Source organism: Meles meles, chromosome 8, assembly GCF_922984935.1.
Source record: "Meles meles chromosome 8, mMelMel3.1 paternal haplotype, whole genome shotgun sequence".
Lineage (NCBI taxonomy): Eukaryota > Metazoa > Chordata > Mammalia > Carnivora > Mustelidae > Meles > Meles meles.
In genome coordinates, this window is record NC_060073.1 from 45405902 (window position 1) to 45423851 (window position 17950).

The 17950-nt window shown below is 36.5% G+C and overlaps 1 protein-coding gene across 1 annotated transcript; it reads right to left on the reverse strand.

The window, feature by feature from the left end:
* Window positions 1–4699: 4699 nt before the first annotated feature.
* On the reverse strand, window positions 4700–16703 carry C8H11orf58 (chromosome 8 C11orf58 homolog). The gene is made up of 5 exons (XM_046015354.1): window positions 16494–16703; window positions 10019–10102; window positions 7464–7524; window positions 5632–5741; window positions 4700–4938 (listed from the first exon to the last, which is right to left on the reverse strand). The coding sequence occupies exons 1-5, from the start codon at window positions 16554–16556 to the stop codon at window positions 4708–4710; spliced, it is 549 nt and encodes a 182-aa protein (XP_045871310.1). The 5' UTR covers window positions 16557–16703; the 3' UTR covers window positions 4700–4707.
* Window positions 16704–17950: the final 1247 nt, after the last annotated feature.

Here is a 17950-nt window from a genome sequence, read left to right on the forward strand (position 1 = left end):
AATCATTAAAGGTTTTTGCTCACTGCTGTACTTCCAGTGGCTAGAACTGTGCTTGACACACAGTAGGTGCTCAGTAAATATTTATAGTTGATAAAAGTAAAAAAAACAACTAGAACAGGCTTTATATGAAGATATTACAATAGAGGAAAAGATCAAGAAAAATAGACATTACATGAAGAACACCAAAAAAAATTGCCTCAAAGTAGTTGAGAATTATGATCAAACATTTCATAACCTGAGTATCTTAATGGAAGATTAATCTCTATAAAATAAGAGCAGACATCAGAAATACAAGAGGATATGATGAAACAACAAAGAATGAAATGTGAGCTGCCAGAACTCAGGAATGAAATTTACAAAAATGAATATAAAATTGGAATGACAGAAGATACAGTGCTCAAATCACAATACAGGGAATAGAAAATAGGGTTTAAAAATAAAGAAAAATGACATGGAGAATAGAAGCAACATGTATATAACTTGGAATTTCTAAAGGAGAATATTTGTTTTCTATTTTTATAGGTGAAAGCACTGAGAACCCTTGCTCATACAAAGAGTAGGCAATAGGTTTTAAACTTCAAGCCTCTGTGAAACTAAGGGTATATTATGCTAAGCAAAATAAGCCTACCAGAGAGAGACAATTATCTTATGATCTCTCTGATATGAGGAATTTGAGAGGCAGAGGGGGGGCAGTGGGTGGGGGGGGGAGGGTTGTAGAGAGTAGTGAAGGGAAAAATGAAACAAGGAAGGGATAGGATGGCTGGGTTATGGATATTGGGGAGGGTATGTGCTATGGTGAGTGCTGTGAAGTGTGTAAGCCTGATGATTCACAGACCTGTACCCCTGGGCAAATAGTACATTATATGTTAATTAAAAAAAAAAAAACAAACCAAAAACTTCAACCCCCTGAACTCTTGGCATCTAGGCCAAACATCATAATCATCTTTCACCAAAATGTATCCCTAATAAATTAGCTGACAATTCACTTTCTCTACTAATTTTATTAAAGGCACATAACGGGAAACCTCCTGACTTGCTTTCAGGCCTCAGTATCAACATTTCAAATTGTCCCCTCTTTTGGAGCCTTGATTTTACCCACAGGGAAGATAAATCACTGTGAAGTTTGGGATGACGAAGAGGTATTGCCTTTCCTTCCTTTCCTGAGAAAGTCAATCATGAAAGGAGAGGTAGGTTTCAGAGAGATCAATTTAGGAACAAGAACATATGGATGTACAGAAATTGATTCTATTGAATCTCTTTGTGTAACCTGAGTGGATATTCATCTAAAGATTGATGGTTAACAATGCTTAGTACTGCTAACAGGTCAAGCAAGGAATTAACTGAAAAATCCATTTTAGGAAAATGAGAATCACTGATTTGATGAAAGTAGTTTTCAAAGCAGTTGTGTGAAACCATATTGAAGTGAGGAGGGAGGGGATGAAAGTGAGGAAGGCAGTAACAGAAGTTATTAAAACTGGATGTGGAAGGCATGAGGTAGGATGACGATAGCTGAAGTATGTATTATCTAGGGACAATTTTTTTTAAGATGTAAAATACTGGGGGTAAAAATGTTGACATAAAAGGGCCAACAGATTAAGGGGGAGGTTGAAGATGCAAAGGAAGATAATCAAAAGCACTAGGTTCACAAGAAGATTCAAAGGATTCACTATAGCTAGTATTTATTGAGCACTGAATATCTACCAGTGTGAAATGCTTTTAATCTGCTTTATCAAATTGTCAGTCACCATACAAGGTAGTTGCTATTGCTATCCTCATTTTACAGACAAGGAAAGGAGACCGAGAGAGATCTAGTTTGAGCAAGGTCACTCAGCTTCTTTACTGTGGTGGTAGAGCAGGGCTGCCACCTAAAGCTGTGGAACTTCTCCATGGTTGTGAATTTAGAAGGTAGAAGTTGAAGGAATTTCTGCCTGATAAAATCTATTTCTTATGTAAGTTAGGGCATGTTAAGGATGAAGGAGGGTTACAGGCTTATGAATAGAGGCCTTAGACAATCGCTAACAAAATGGGAAGAGTTGACTAGCAAAAACAGTATTGATAACATGCAGTGTTTAGGCCAGTTAACATTGATTTTTAGTAATACTGGGTCTTCTCCAGAAATAATCCATAAAGGACTGAACAGATCTACGTATGGGATTTCCCAGGAAGGTATGACTGAAGATTATTTAGGACACTGACAATAGTGCTACTGAATTGTTAGACCAATGAATAATCTAGACAGGGATTGTGAAGGTGAAAATAGATTGACAATGACCTAATTTGAACATATATAAAGGAATAGAACTGCTATGGTCAGAGGTAATTTCTAAACTAGCAATTTCAGAGGTAAAGTTGTTTTGGGATATTGGAAGTATCCAAGATATGGTTGTTGTTGAAGACAAAGTAATGGAACCAAAGCCTGGTAAGAAGTGGTCACTGAAGTCAAACAGGTAGTTGAAAATTTTTCCTCAAAATTTACTCAAAGATTGTAATGACCTGTCTTTCTGATCTCAAACTGCTGTTTAATCAGAAAAACAGTAACTTCAAACTTTCTTCTGTAACTTCATTTCTCCCAGATTTAAAATTATAGATTTGAGGACTTTTACCCATGATTACACACAAAATTGGAAATTGTGTTCCTAAAAAGCTTTCCAGGAAAAGACTGTTAAATCACTGGCATAGATAAACACTTGGGAGAAGTGCATTTCAGGCAAGAAATTATCAGTGATAGAAATTTGCCATTAAACTTTTGACTGAATAGTCTTTCACTGCACCAAAATAATTTGTATTTTCCCACCTGATTCTTTAATAGGGATATCAAGATGGCAAAGCATCTGTCTCGTTTTTTCCCTAAAATTGATAATGAAAAAAAAACACAACCCTGATATTCATGCTTAAAAGATAACCATGATGTTTAATGTGGTGCTGGGACACTATGCCACATGGACCAACAAACCTAAATTTATTCCAACCCTGAATTATGTAAATGGTCCAATAATATATGAATTAGATGGAATAAGAACTTCTCCATTTGGTCATGAAGAAAAAGGTCTTCTAGTGAAGTTATTTTAGAAGAAGTCTCTTCTATTTACACACTAAGAACCAAGACTTATAAATAACCCAGCATGTTTCAACAATAAACTAATGGAAAATACTTTTTAAAACGTTAATACTGATCTCTCCCACTTCCATTCTTAAACATAAATCAGCCTTCATTTACTACTTCATTTAGTTGTAATAAGCAACCCTAGAAACTAGGTACTTAAAAATCTGTGGCCAACTGAAATTTGAATAAAGCCAAACCTATTCAAACCAAGTATCTATTAAAGGTCATATATCCTGTCTACTACCCCCTGACTTGATATTTTACTATGTAGGGTAGCAACTATTATAAAACAATGTAAGAAATAAGAAAAATCAAAAGCCAAATGTTGGAGGGCTCTCATCTATGAATGGATTGCATGAACCAAATTATCACCTGTTCAAGTTGCTACACTCCTAAATTTTAAATTTCAAAGTGACACAGGAATTTGTTTTTTAAGTCCAACACATCGAACACATTAAGTAGCTAAATATATAAAAATTCAGCAAACAAACAGGTTTGACTCATGCCTCTGAACATGTTACTTAGAAATATTTTGGACCCAAATATTCAAAGATCATGGATAGCCCATAATGCAGCCTGTTAATCTGCTGTACATATCAACCACATAACACCAGTCAGAGAATTATAATCTCACCCCCAAAGAAGCAGCAACAAAATCAGAAAGCAGTACTACTTTCCAGTAATTCAATAATCAAGATAACAACACTGGGATAAAATGAAGAGAATTTGTTTCAGCTTCTTCTTCAATAAGGCTATTCCTCCTTTTAGATAATGAGGTAAAGGTATCACAAACCAAATATGGGAAACTGCTTTTTCTTTATTTAGGCCTTAGGAAGAAAATTAACTTTGGTCACATATTACCTTAAAAAAAAATTCCAGTTTTACATACTCCTAAATAGATAGGACCAAATGATCAGAGAAATAATTTCTTCTGTAAAAATTGGCCAAATTTTATCAAAAATCTAACATACAATGTAATTCAAATTATATAAAGACTGCTTGGGATCATAACATTCCAAATGTATGACAGTTGCAACTCCATCCTAACAGGTGTGAAAGTATTTGCTCTCATGTTGCTTTGGTCCAAAAGAGTAGAGCTGAATCAGTAAGAGTAAACTAAGTACCTAATCTTTGCAAACAATTTAGATAGTTACTGGCAGCAGCAATATCCATGATGAATAGTTCTACTGCAACAAGTAACTGAGTATTTTTCATGAACACATCACAATATCAGATTAAACTTCTTGTAAGAGAAAAATATGAAGGAACAAAAAAGATGAAACAGCTACCACAAAAAAGTGTTTCCTCCATAACTATCTGAAGGGGTAAAAAGGTGAGATTAGAGTTTGATGATGCTAATATGAACTGAAATTGAGTACTGTATTTATTTCTTATTTTATACAACTCTTACTCTTTACAAAAATGGTTATAGTCATGCCCATAAAAGTGTAATCCATGGCATCTGAAAGCAAACACTCTTTGTAATTATTTAAAAGGGCCTTTTTAAAAATTATAATACAAAGGTCTGTGCTCTATAAGCAGTCCTCCACTGTGCATTATAACAATAAGGCTTACTTTTAATACAAAGACTAAGTGTTTGGGAGTTATGAACCACTGGATTTAACAAACATCATTTTATAGTTGCTTTTTGCATCTTTTTTGTTTTTGGGATCCTCCACTTCATCAGGATGCTCAGTAGCTTGGAGTTCTTCAGCAGACTCTTCTTTCTCTGACTCTGAATCACTTTCAGAGTCATCTGGACTTTCAGGATCAGGTGAATCATCATCATCATCATCATCTCCAGCCACATCACCTTCTCCATCGTGATCTTCTACCTATGAACATCAATCAACAGGTTCTTCTTAAATACTACAATTACCCAGTACAAAAACTGGGAAAGACACTAATTTTTGTCACGGTTTCAGAACACTACTCCCCAGCCATTAACATCAAGTTTTATGCCAAGGGAAGACCGGTGTTTTACCCATGAGGACTTAAGTAGGATTTTGTTTTAAGAAACAGCGCTGAAGACCACTCACTTGACTCCCCTCCCCTAGTTTGGAAACTACCATATCTTCCTGAAAGAAACAGTATTTTTTAAAAAGACAAATTAACCACTGACCCATGGAAATGAGGAAAAGTGATCAATGTTTTACATATTATATTACTTTGGAGTAGTTAACCACTTATAATATGAAAAGAGATCACGGAGAAAACTGAGGAAGATCTTAAACTAGTATTTACATGAAATACTTTTTCTAACTTGTATGTTGTTCGTGCTTATTAAAGATATGCCATAATGATTATCTAAGCTGAATTTACATTAAGCTTCTATCAGAAAACGTTTGTAAAACTCAAAAATACCTTTTCTCATTATCTACAAAGACCTATTTGGGCATATGGAAAATTAAGTAACTGTAAAAAGAAAGCCTTCTACATAGGATTCTTGACTGCTGGAGTAATCTAACAGAAATTAAGGTATCAATTTAGAAATTATCTTCCCATTTAATGAAAATGTTAATTACTACCTCACTGAAGCCAAGTCCACAATGTCGTCGATATCTTCCTGATAATTTACTGTCCATACTTTGCTGATACTGAGACTCCAGTTCTTCATTAATTTTCTTGTCTTCTTCCCCTGCATGTCCAGTGTACTTTGGTTATGTTTTAGTCAAATTAATAAAAACATTTGATTACACAAAAAAACCCCGTATTACAAATGCTAATATATTCAGGGCTGATTTCTCTGTGACTAATTTTACAACGCATTTTGTGGATGGGTTTCCTCTCTACAGTAGCTATAATACTAATACCTAACTGCTATTAAAAAACTGAAGGATGTATTTATGATTACTTCTCTAGTAACCTACCCTCTGAACTACAAAAGTGTTGATAAAAGATGAAGAACTTATATTTCTCTATGTGTTAAGTTAAAACTAGACAAGTCTCAGAACTGCCTGAAGTTCAGGTATTATAAATATTAATTACCAAGAACTCTGGGCCTTAAAAATTTTAGCTTACTTAGTCTAATAAATTAATTGTTCCTCAAAAGTGAGTTTTCTCTCACATTTAAAGCACCAGCAACAAACAAAAAAGTTTGTCTTTTAACAGATATACAATGAAAAGGCAGGCAATTCTGTTCAGAGAATGGCTAAATAAATAATGGCTCTAATTCACGCCTTTCTTACATACCAGTTTACTGAAACAACACAAACTTAATTACAACTAGAACATTACTAATACCATCAAAGCTTTCTGAGGGGTTGCCTGGTTGGATCAGTCACGTGAGCATCCAACTCTTGATTTTAGCTCAGGTCATGATCTCAGGGTCCCAAGATCAAGCCGTGAATTGGGCTCCCCACTCCACAGGAGGTCTGTTTGAGATTCTCTTTCTTTCCCTCTTGCCCTCCCCCTGCTTGTAAGTACTCCCGTGCTCTCTAAAATACATATATAAATCTTAGGGCAGGGAGAAAAAAGGCTTGAGTATGCCATTTTAATTTGTAAATGTTAAGAGGAATTTCATTTTAAGTCACAAATGGTGGTGCTTGCACTATTTTTATTCATAAAGTCCACAGTTTTAAAAGAATAAATGCAGTAGTTAAATATTTTTCCATTCTAGAAAGCTCAGGTATTCTTTTTGCCTCAGAAATTCTTTATCTAAGAATGCGAATCAATTTGAAGTAATTATATGGAAAAATAAAAGACCCGTTAATTTCTGAAATGTACTACGTATTCTAGGTCAGTATAAAGTTAATTTAAATAATTTAACTAAAAAGTTTGTTAAATATGATCCAGGTCATTATGCTCTATTATTAATAATGTCCAAGATTAGTGTCAATTTTATATAGGAGAAAATTTCATTTTTTAGCAGCCTGAATTCAAATCCAAACTCATTTTTAGTTTTTGTTTTAAAACTTTTTCCACTAAAATTAATTTCTTCAGGCTTTGTGTCAAGTTTATATTCTTTATGAAGGATTTCAAAACAAAACTCAGTGAATAAATTCAAAGCCAGTTTAATATGCCAACAATAATACTGTATATTAAATAATTTATGTAAAAAATTCATATATACATACTACATAACAGTTGGCAAGATAAGGCATAAAACCTTACTACGATAAATATGATCAATAAAAACGGAGATAGAAAAAGGTCAGTTTCTTGGTCAGAATATTATTGATATATACTCTCAAATCTTTAAAGTATATGCTAATTGTTATATATACACATTTACATATACATTTCCAGATCTAATATTTTAATCATTAACACAATTATACAGAGAATATCCCACAATACATACGAATATTTCAGGTTCCAAATGCAGCGCTGCCTCTTAAATTATATTTTACTTTCTTACCTGTTCGGAAGTGAGATGTTGATTTGTGGTCTCCTATAACAAGACGACCGGTGTGTTCTTTCTATAAGAAAGTAGAAAATACGTTAGAATTTGAGACCACAAACTTAAAATAATTACTGAGTGTCTACAATGTGTCCAACATTATTCCAGGCTTCTGAGATACAGTGAAGGAAAAGAATTAAATTGAGATCCTTGTCTTTATGGAACTTACAGTCTAGCAAAGATAGAGATGAGGAGGGGAAATGAAATCAGTTAAGTAAATTATAGTACGGTAGAAAGCTGAAGTGCCTTTAAAACACACAGAGCATAGAAGGGTAGTGGAGAGTATGCAGAGGTCAGGCTGGAATTTTAAATGGGATAGATAACTAAAAAATTGCAGCAATATAAATATTTTCTTTCCTAAAAGGCCAATTAAATGAGTTGCTTTAACTTTCCCATCTCCTCTTTCTGATACCTCAGGCATACTTTATAGAAAGAAAGCAAATGAAATTATTTAGCTAGATAAAAATAAAGTAATAGACTCATAATGAAAAAAGTGATAGATCTTTAACAAATAGCCAGCTCATTATTATTTGACTACAATAAGTACCCAATCTTCAACTGTCAAGAACAGAATTTAAAGCAATCTACTTCTACTTTAAAATATACAAATAAATCCTGATTCAATGTTACTAATTAATCACACCACATAATTACTCTCAATTATCAGTTACAATCCACTCCTTATGGTTCATATTTAGTTTCATAAAGGAAAGAAATTCTTCACTAAAACACAGTGAAGGAGAGATTAAATGTGACTGCGAAGTAATCTTAACCAATCACCTGTGAAGATATAGTACATAACAAATCTTCCTACTGTGAAAGGATGACAGACACATTTTCCATACTCCAAGATATTACTGAAAGGCTTCAAGCATTAATACTTAACTGCTTTACAGGCTATTATCACAGAAGCAAATCAATGATTCAATATACTGCTTCTTTAGATTGCAAAAGACACTCCATTATCAAGATTTGAAAATGTGTAATACATTGCTATCTGGAATGATGACAGTGGCGCACTAGTCCTATTCATACTTTCTCCTAGCTGGTTCTCCTTGTGACCAGTAAAATACTCAGGGTAGCTGGCTAGGGCTAGGAATATACTTCGTTGCCACAGAACAGAATAAAGCTAAACAGCCTATATATAAGATCAAAGCTACAATCTTGGCCTTGCTAGGAAATAATTTAATGTATGCTAAATAGCTCATATACTGGTAGTTAATTTTTTAAATTGTTCAATCTGTTCTTTCTTCCCCACAGTTTTAATGAGATACATTTGACTATATAATTGGTATATAAAACTGGTAGCTAAATTTCATACACTTTATGTTAGGTTATTCTTCCTAAGTACTCAAAGAGTTTTCATTCTACTAGGTTGAGCATGTCCCCTAAATTATTACTTACTTCATATATTCTTAACAAATATTTTATTTGCATAAATCGAGACAAACTTCAGATTACTTTCTGTGATAAATCACAAAATTACTAGGAAATCTGGTTTAAAAAGATATTATAAAAATGCATCCTTGTACAGGTCTTACTGTGTTGCATGATCTCTTGCTACCCTGAACCCCACTATTCTAGTCTGGCTAACTCCTCTTTGTTTCACCAATTCTATTTCTGGGATGCTTTCTTGTACTACTAAGGCAGACTTAGCTACCCTTGTCTGTTGATTCCACAGCACTATATGCACAGTTCTTTCACAGCAATTATAATTCTAAATTATCTGGTTTCCTCTATTACATGATGGCTCCAAACATGTGATCTATGTAACCCCCAGGACCTAGCATGGTCCCTGGCATCTTGTAAACAGTCAATAATGGCTGGTAAAATGCATGAATGAGTCCCCATGTGAATAACAAAAACAAAGGGCAGAATTTAATTTTGAGGAGCTTAAAAGAGAAAAAAGTTTTCTTATTTTATCCACATTTGGGGCAATGTTAGAAAAATAAATTGACTTGCTTACACAAAATAAGTATCTAGAAATAACTATTTGAATGTAAAAATTATTGCTAGGAACAAGACAGGTTTTTTTCCCCAAAAGGTCATGTTTTCCTGGCACCTATATTTTCTACCATGTTAATCAATTTGAAAGGGATTTCAAAATATATTGAACATTTTAAAGATTAAGTTTTTGATAAAGGCTTGGCTAGTACTTCATGGGCTAGAGGGAGCTATAAAATACGAAAGGCCTACCAAGTGGTCTGCCCAGAAAACTATTAAATCATTAAGCTAACAGATAGCAAATTATAAACTTTCTTCCACAGGAGTCTCCTCAAACCAAGGTTTCTCTCTATTCAGTCTCTAAACTTTACTGCTAGGTGGCACTGAGAATCCCAGAAGTGGTTCAGAAATAGTATAAATTTTAAGTGCTTGGTTAGGTCAGCTGTGTTTCCTAAGCAGAACAGGAAAATGGGATCCAGGTATATTCAGTCTGCCTCACTCAACAGACAAAATAAGGACATTATTTATACAGAAAGACTTTAAAAAAACACAAACTGTTTGATGCTTACCTTTCCTGCGCCCATAAGTCTCAAGAACTTTTGTTTTCTTTCTTCATTACCTAAGTCTGCTGCTTCCCAATTGCTAGATCCAAGCTACAAAAGAAATTAGCCATTAGTTTTTTTTGCATAGTAATAAATATTAAAAAATTTAAACTCTCCCCACAACTTTTTTAAACAAAAGGTTTAAAAAATACCCTGTCATTTTTTAACTATAAACAGGGCTCACTGATTTTGTTTAGGTATCTAAGCGTATGTATCATACTCAATATATACTCCTTTTCTGTTACCTCAAGGCAGTATCCTTTATTTCTTTTGCAGCCAGAGCTTTGATTCTGAAGACTGCACTTACCAGAATCACCTGGAGGGTGTGTTAAAACCCAAACTGCCAGACTACAGCCCAAGGGTTTCAGATCCAGTAAGTCTGGGCTCAAGTAAGGTGGGCTCAAGGATTTCATTCCTAACAAATTCCTAAGTGACGATGATGCAGTTGATGTTCATGTGGGGACCACACCTTGAAACCTACTATCCTAGAGCTTTGCAAGGCCCTGGAGTACCTAGGATTTCGAAACCAGAGCCTGCCATGGTTGCTACTTAAAAGTTAGTCTGGCTTTAGTGATAGTCTAAAGGACCATGGAACACAAAATGGACCCAATTTTAGGTTTTCAACTTCTTTTCTGTGCAGTTCTAGTTATTTGTAAGGATTGATATATTAAGACATATTCTTTCTTAAAGGTCTTCTGAAAGAGAAAACAGAACGGAAATAGAGAAAACTTATTTTAAAAAAAAGTAAAACTCATTCTACCTTGCAATTATCAAATGGTCAGTTGGGCCCTTTTACAATCTAAGAAATATTACGGAGTCCTAGTGATCATATTTTTCCGTACATCTTGAAACAAATGTAGGAAATATGATTCATTAGTTATTGCCAGCTATACTAAAAATAGTAAAATAAGGAAACAGAAAAAACAGCAGAAGAGTTTTCTCATCCTTGTGTCCAAGATAGTGCATCATCTTTCAAGAAGATGTCACTCCCCACTGTATACTTCTAGCTTTCATGAACACAGTTGAGTCCAGAATTTTCATTTCTACCCATAATGGCAACTTGGGTAAAAACCAGAAACTGACAAAAGCCATGTCACAATTATTAGATGAATAAAGTGAATGCAAAATGATAGGCGGTGTGCCCTAAACAAATGATAATGGCAAAATTAATTGTATATGCAAAAATCTTTTTTTTTTTTTTAATTTATTTATTTGACAGACAGAGATCACAAGTAGGCAGAGAGGCAGGCAGAGAGAGAGGAGGAAGCAGGCTCCCCGCTGAGCAGAGAGCCCTATGTGGGGCTCGATCCCAGGACCCTGGGACCATGACCTGAGCTGAAGGCAGAGGCTTTAACCCACTGAGCCACCCAGGCGCCCCTATATGCAAAAATCTTAAAGACTGAATTTTTGGATGCTGAAACACTACATAATTTCTCTCCAGCCCAGGAATCAAGAGACAAAGAAAAAAAAAAAAGAAAGAAAAAATTTGGCACTCTCATCTAGAAAGTCATTCAACAGAGATTCTTCATCTTGCAATACTGCGCAGTAAGAGCCCGGACCATCCTGTTTTTCTAAAAAAAAAAGTGTGACTGCTTCATCTTTTATTTGTACACCAATATTTACTTGACAGGATTTGAAACTGAACAAGTGCTAAAGGAAACATTCATTGGCTTGATCATTCTAATTGAGTTTATATCTAAATATGAAAATGTTGGGGCGCCTGGGTGGCTCAGTGAGTTAAGCTGCTGCCTTCAGTTCAGGTCGTGATCTCAGGGTCCTGGGATTGAGTCCTGCATCGGGCTCTCTGCTCAGCAGGGAGCCTGTTTCCCCCTCTCTCTCTGTCTGCCTCTCTGCCTACTTGTGATCTCTCTCTGTCAAATAAATAAATAAAATCTTTTAAAAAAATAGATATGAAAATGTTTTGCAATCATGGAACGAAGAGGAAAACCCCCCTTTCAACACAAAATTATGGGCACAAAGGTTTAAATTCTTCATATTGTATTTTGATGATGAAAATGCTAGAACTACAAATAATGATAAAGCTAAAATCTACTAGAAATTATTTGAAATCTGAAACTATGTGGTGTTCCAGTTTTACACATAAAAATTGATAAGCAGTTAGCTGATTCAGAGGATGCTAACCATTTTAGGTATGTATGTCACGAAAATCAGAAAGCCATGTAATAGAAATTTGGGCTTGCTATGGTTACATACATATTGAAATTTTCAATAAAATTGTTTTTCACTATTTTTATTCTTCAGGAAATTATTTGTAGAAGGCTTAGAAAATATAAAAAAAGAATGGTGGGCGCCTAAGTGGCTCAGTTGTTTAAGCGACTGCCTTTGGCTCAGGTCATGATCCTGCAGTCCCAGGATTGAGTCTGCATCCAGCTCCCTGTTCAGCAGGGAGTCTGCTTCTCCCTCTGACCCCTCCCCCTTCTCATGCTCTCTTTCTAATTAAAACAAAACCCAATGGTGACCATTTCTCTAGGGATATGAGTGTTGAAGTATTTGTTCATGGAATATTAGCCATCAAAAAAGTGAAATCTTCCCATTGGCAATGACGTGGATGGAACTAGAGAGTATTTTGTTAAGTGAAATAAGTCAATCAGAAAAAGACAAAGACAATTCTATGATTTCACTCATATGTGGAATTTAAGAAACAAAACAGAGGATCATAGGGGAAGGGAGGAAAAAATAAAGTAAGATGGAATCAGAGAAGGAGACCAACCATAAAAGAGACTCTTAACTACAGGAAACAAACTTGAAGGTTGTTGGAGGGGAGGGAGTGGTGGGAAGGTGGGGTAACTGGGTGATGGGCATTAAGGACGGCATTTGATGTAATGAGCACTGGGTGTTAATATACAACTGATGAATCACTGAACTCTACCTCTGAAACTAATAACATACTATATGTTAATTGAATTTAAGTAAAAATAAATTTTAAAAAATTTAGTATTTGTACAACACTGGATAATCACTTGTGGTTCTTCCAAATTCCTTTTTTTGGGAAGCTTACATGTTTTCATGATTTTGGCTACCTAACTTCCAAATCTCCATTTCTTTCCATCTGACAGCTCAGTATCTTTTTATATGCCAGTTAGTTCCTAACTATTTCTGGCTGAACACAGTTAAGAAATAAAAAAAACCAAAGTACTAGTGAAAGTTAAGTTCTGATTCTCACTAAATCACTTGCTCTGAGTCTGGACCGCACATTTAACTTCCCAGTTTTCATTCCTAATCTACACGGAGTAGCTTCTTTAAAAGACTGTCTTAAGAATAACAACACTTAAGAATTGCAGTGTTTCACAACTTACAACATACAAATGACTGCTCACTTATGTTCTCTCAAGAGCCCAGTTAATAAATAAGAACACTGGGGCGCCTGGGTGGCTCAGTGGGTTAAAGCCTCTGCCTTTGGCTCAGGTCATGATCCCAGGCTCCTGGGATTGAGCCCATCGCCCCACATCGGGCTCTCTGCTCCGTGGGGAGCCTGCTTCCTCCTCTCTCTCTGCCTGCCTCTCTGCCTAGTTGTGATTTCTGTCAAAAAAAAAAAAAAAGAACACTGAGGCAAATTCACTTAACAGTTTAAGTGACTGATCCTCTTGCCTTCAGTTCTCTGATCTTTCCACATCATGCTATACATGACCAAATGAGATAGAATATGTGATAGTTAATGAACTAATTATAAAAGTTACAGAATCAAGTTAAAAATAGAACAACTTTCTAAAAGCCAAAACTTTTCTGAACTATTTCTATTAAAAGAGCAAATATCTTCCGAAGTCTTTACAGAAATAATCCTATCATTTACAATATTTAATCCTATTGTTTTTTTTTCCCAATCGTCAAGTCCTTCTGGTTCTTCCTTTCAAAGACCTTAGCATACAACAGCAACTACCTTGCTCAAGTGCTGCATTTTCAAAAGCACATGGGTGCCTGACACATTCTTGGAGGGTCTCCACCAGTTACTAAAATTAACTTCCCCTCACCTCCTATTCTCTTAAAAATAGTTTTCATTTCTCCACTCCAATCAAACCTATGAGACCATTTTTAGTTATCCTTAATACCTTTTATTATAGAACTGTAGTCAATTTATCCTCCTGAATACATAATGTAGTAACTCTTAGAATTTACTTCTAACACTGTCAGCATTTTCTTAAAGCTGGATTCCATGTTTAATATCTATTTTGAACATCTTTCTTTCCTTTTAAAAGATTTTATTTATTTGAGAGAGAGGCAATGTGAATGAGGTGGGGGGAAGAGCAGAGCGACAGGGTGAAGCAGACTCCCTACTGAGCAGGGAGCCTGACATGGGGGACTATCCTAGGACCCTGGAATTATGACCAGAGCTGAAGGCAAACGCTTAACTGAGGTGTCTTCTACTTTTAACATCTTTCAAATGTTTTGTTATCTCCATTTAATATGTGAGGTGAGTAAGCAGAGAAATTGATTATCTTTCATATGCAGTGTATGTTCATTAGAAACTGATGATCAGGGGCGCCTGGGTGGCTCAGTGGGTTAAAGCCTCTGCCTTTGTTTCGGGTCATGATCCCAGAACTGGGATCGAGCCCCGCATCGGGCTCTCTGCTCGGCAGGGAGCCTGCTTCCTCCTCTCTCTCTGCCTGCCTCTCTGCCCACTTGTGATCTGTCTGTCAAATAAATGAATAAAATCTTAAAAAAAAAAAAAAAAAGAAAAAAACTGATGATCAATTACAAATTCAATTATAATTAATTGATTTTCTAAAACTTAAATGTATATTTAAAAAATAATTTTTAATTTTGTATATGGTATTTAAAATGTTTTTAAAACAAGTAAACTCCTAATTGCCAGTAAAAGTAATAGTCACATGAAAGAAAATGACTTAAAAAAAATCACTATCAAAAGACAATTACTCTATTGCACTTTAAATTAGCAACATAATCATTTTTAGATAATGTGTGAAAGTTGTAGGACCTAATCTTGAATTGCAACTACAACCATTCCCTCCAAAAGAATGCTTGTAAGACTGGAAAAGGTCTTAAAGGTCATCTTAAACTGATCCCAACAGAAGCTGTAGAGTTATCCCTTTAACTTTCTGTTAAATTACCTAACATCAAGAGTTTTCTGTCAAGCTAAAAGATATTTCTGAGTCTGGCAAAACAGGTGCCTGACATTCTAGGAATCAAGTCACAGTTAAATGCCAGGAGGAAAACAATGTAATAGCTTTTAAAATGGCACCCAGGTTACTCAAATAATGCCTTAGATAAATGCCTAACAACTACTGGATTACCATATTAACAAGATTTAAGAGGCAGTAGCAGGGAAGAACAGAGGGCACCAAAAAAAATCTCACTATATAATTCTTCATCCCCAAATCTTTCCTGATTACTAATCTTTCTGCAAAGTTAAATTCAATTTAAGAACTTTGGTATTCCGGTCGTAATCCCACCTCCCATCCAAAGAGAAGTGGGTCTTATACAACTTACGCACTAGTAGTAGTTTTTAGTGAGCTTTTAACGGTTCACAAAGATATTATGAAAGTGCACTGAACTGCACTATAAAGAATTCTACATATTCAGAAACAGTGCTTTAAACAATAACTTAAAGAAAATTAGATGTAGTCCTTGTTTCATCCTTAAACATGACCTCTCCATGCCCCCACCTACCCGTCCCTAAAATTTCTCAGTCAACGTTTCCATGGCGTTTATCCACTGTATGAAGGACCTAGTTTTCCGTTTACTGCAGTCTCCATGACACTGCGCTAAAAGCTAGGACAGATTTACAAAAAGACCTAGGATAAGCACCGTACTTATTCATCTTTGAATTCCCAACACCTGGCAGAGCAGTAAATATTTAATGGGTTACTTTAAGGAATGAATGGTTTGCTATTTAAGCTGACAAGCTTGGGTGGGGGAAAAAGGAGAAGGTAGCTGAAATCAAAATGGGCTTCTATGTCCCATCATTTCAGACCTCATCACCATGCGTCAGTATGAAACGCCCCTCCCGGTACAATTTTCGGTTCAATACTGTTTTCGGTTTTATTCCCAATAGTACACTGCGTGAAAATAATTCCGGTCGGAAAAAATCTGTCCAAACGTGCATCTTGACATTGTCACAGGAGCATTTTAAACCTCAACAGGAAGAATCTTGCCATCCCTATTCTAAGTAGAAACGCCCGACGAAAAAGCTTCATCAGCCCCGAGATACACTTCCCGACCCTCTCAGGACTTCCTTCCTCGATCCCCCTTTCTACGCAGGTCTCTGGCTCTTAAGATGTAGACCTCTACAAACCTTCCGACCCTAAGTTAGGAAAGGAGACATTTCCCATTCTTCTGGTTCCTCCCCCTCGGCCCTCCCCTTTCGGGCCACCTCGAACCCTTCCTCCTTCCTAAACCACCCTTCCCGGCCTACCCCAGCCTTTAGTAGGCCTCAACCCTCATCCACTCCGCCATTGTTATTTACATCGTCGTCTGGGGAGGCTGAACGCTTCACTCCGTGCGGATGGGACTCCCTGGCAGCACTCATCGTTGCTGGGACCCCGACGGGAAACGCCGAACCCACTCGCCGTTCTCTTCAGCACCAGCGCCAGCAGCCTGCAACCTGCCACCGGCCCAAGCAGCGCCACTCCAGAACGCCGAGCCCCTCCAGGCCTTCTCCGCCACAGTCGTCACCGCCGCGGCAGCTCGCCGCTACGGAGCACTCTGGTAGTTGTAGTTTTCTGGTTCACTCCATACCGATCTGAACAAAAGGCATGGATAAAAAAACTAAAACTACAATTCCCAGGAAGCCCAGCGGCGCATATCGCGCTGTGTGGCGGGAGTGCTCTCTGAAGTTCCGCCTTCTTCAGCTGGTGAAGGGAGTTTTCCCGCGGATGGGTATGGCGGTGAGAGTTCGTTTAAAGCTTCGTCGCCACAGGAAGCGGCTTAGAGACTTCGTCGCCACAGAAAGAGGCATTTCGCCGTGAGATGCTGTGCGATTGACAGATGCATCTGTCATAGTTAAGCACCTAGGTTTAAGTGTAATGTTTGAAGATTATTGAATCCTCACTGGTACCGTCCCCCCGCGACAAAAACCTTAAAAAAAAAAAAAATGGCTTCTACTGTTTCCACCCTCGTGTTCGCTGTTGCTCCTAGGGGTTTACTAGATGACCGGCGGTGCGGCTTTCTAGAAGATTCTGATGAATATTTTGTCATTTTCTCATTCTCACCGAAATGAGTTCAAGATGGTGCAGCTTAATTGGCTGTTATTGAAACTAGGGTCTGCCAGAGGGAATTCTGTAAACTGCCCACACAGCGTTTTGTGAGGTGGGAGTGATCCTAACCCACCTCCCTGCTGGTGTATAGGCGTTGTACTTCTGGGGCCTTCACTAAGTAAAGTCCCTTTCTGCCAGAAGGCCCTGTATCTTTTAATTTTCATTAAAATTTTTTTGAATTGAGGTGAAATCCGCATAATGTAAAATTAACCACTTTAAGGTGTACAATTAAGTGGCATCTGGTACATTCACAATGCTGTGCAACAATCACCTCTATCTAGTTCCAAGTTATTTTCAACGCTGCAAAAGGTCAGTACCCAATGAGTAGTTCTTCCCCCATTTCCCCCACCTCACCCACAGCTGCTATGCTACTAGTCTACTCAGAAAGTGCTGTATCTAAAGGTTTTATTCAACTATTGAAGATTCATTCATGCAGTATCAAGGTGTCTGATTTTTTTTTTTTTAACCAGGCCTGAACCTGTGTGCTTTAAACCCTAACATTCTCCCAGGATGCTTGTCCTTATTTATTCTGAAGCTTCCTGACCTTGATCAAATATTTAATTTTTTTTAAAGCAAAATCAGTTAATGGCATGACAATATAGATCTAGTGTGCATTTTGGTAATGATAGCAGCCTGTGAAACTGCTTAACTATCGGTTTCTGAATTT

Bases quoted from the DNA above. Each gene is read 5' to 3' on its own strand.
- C8H11orf58 (XM_046015354.1), bottom strand. From the start codon at position 16,556: ATGAGTGCTGCCAGGGAGTCCCATCCGCACGGAGTGAAGCGTTCAGCC. The intron at 10,103-16,493 runs GTAAATAACAAT...TTTCTTTTGTAG, and splicing joins CAGCCTCCCCAGACGACGAT to CTTGGATCTAGCAATTGGGA. The intron at 5,742-7,463 runs GTAAGAAAGTAA...CTGGACATGCAG, and splicing joins AACATCTCACTTCCGAACAG to GGGAAGAAGACAAGAAAATT.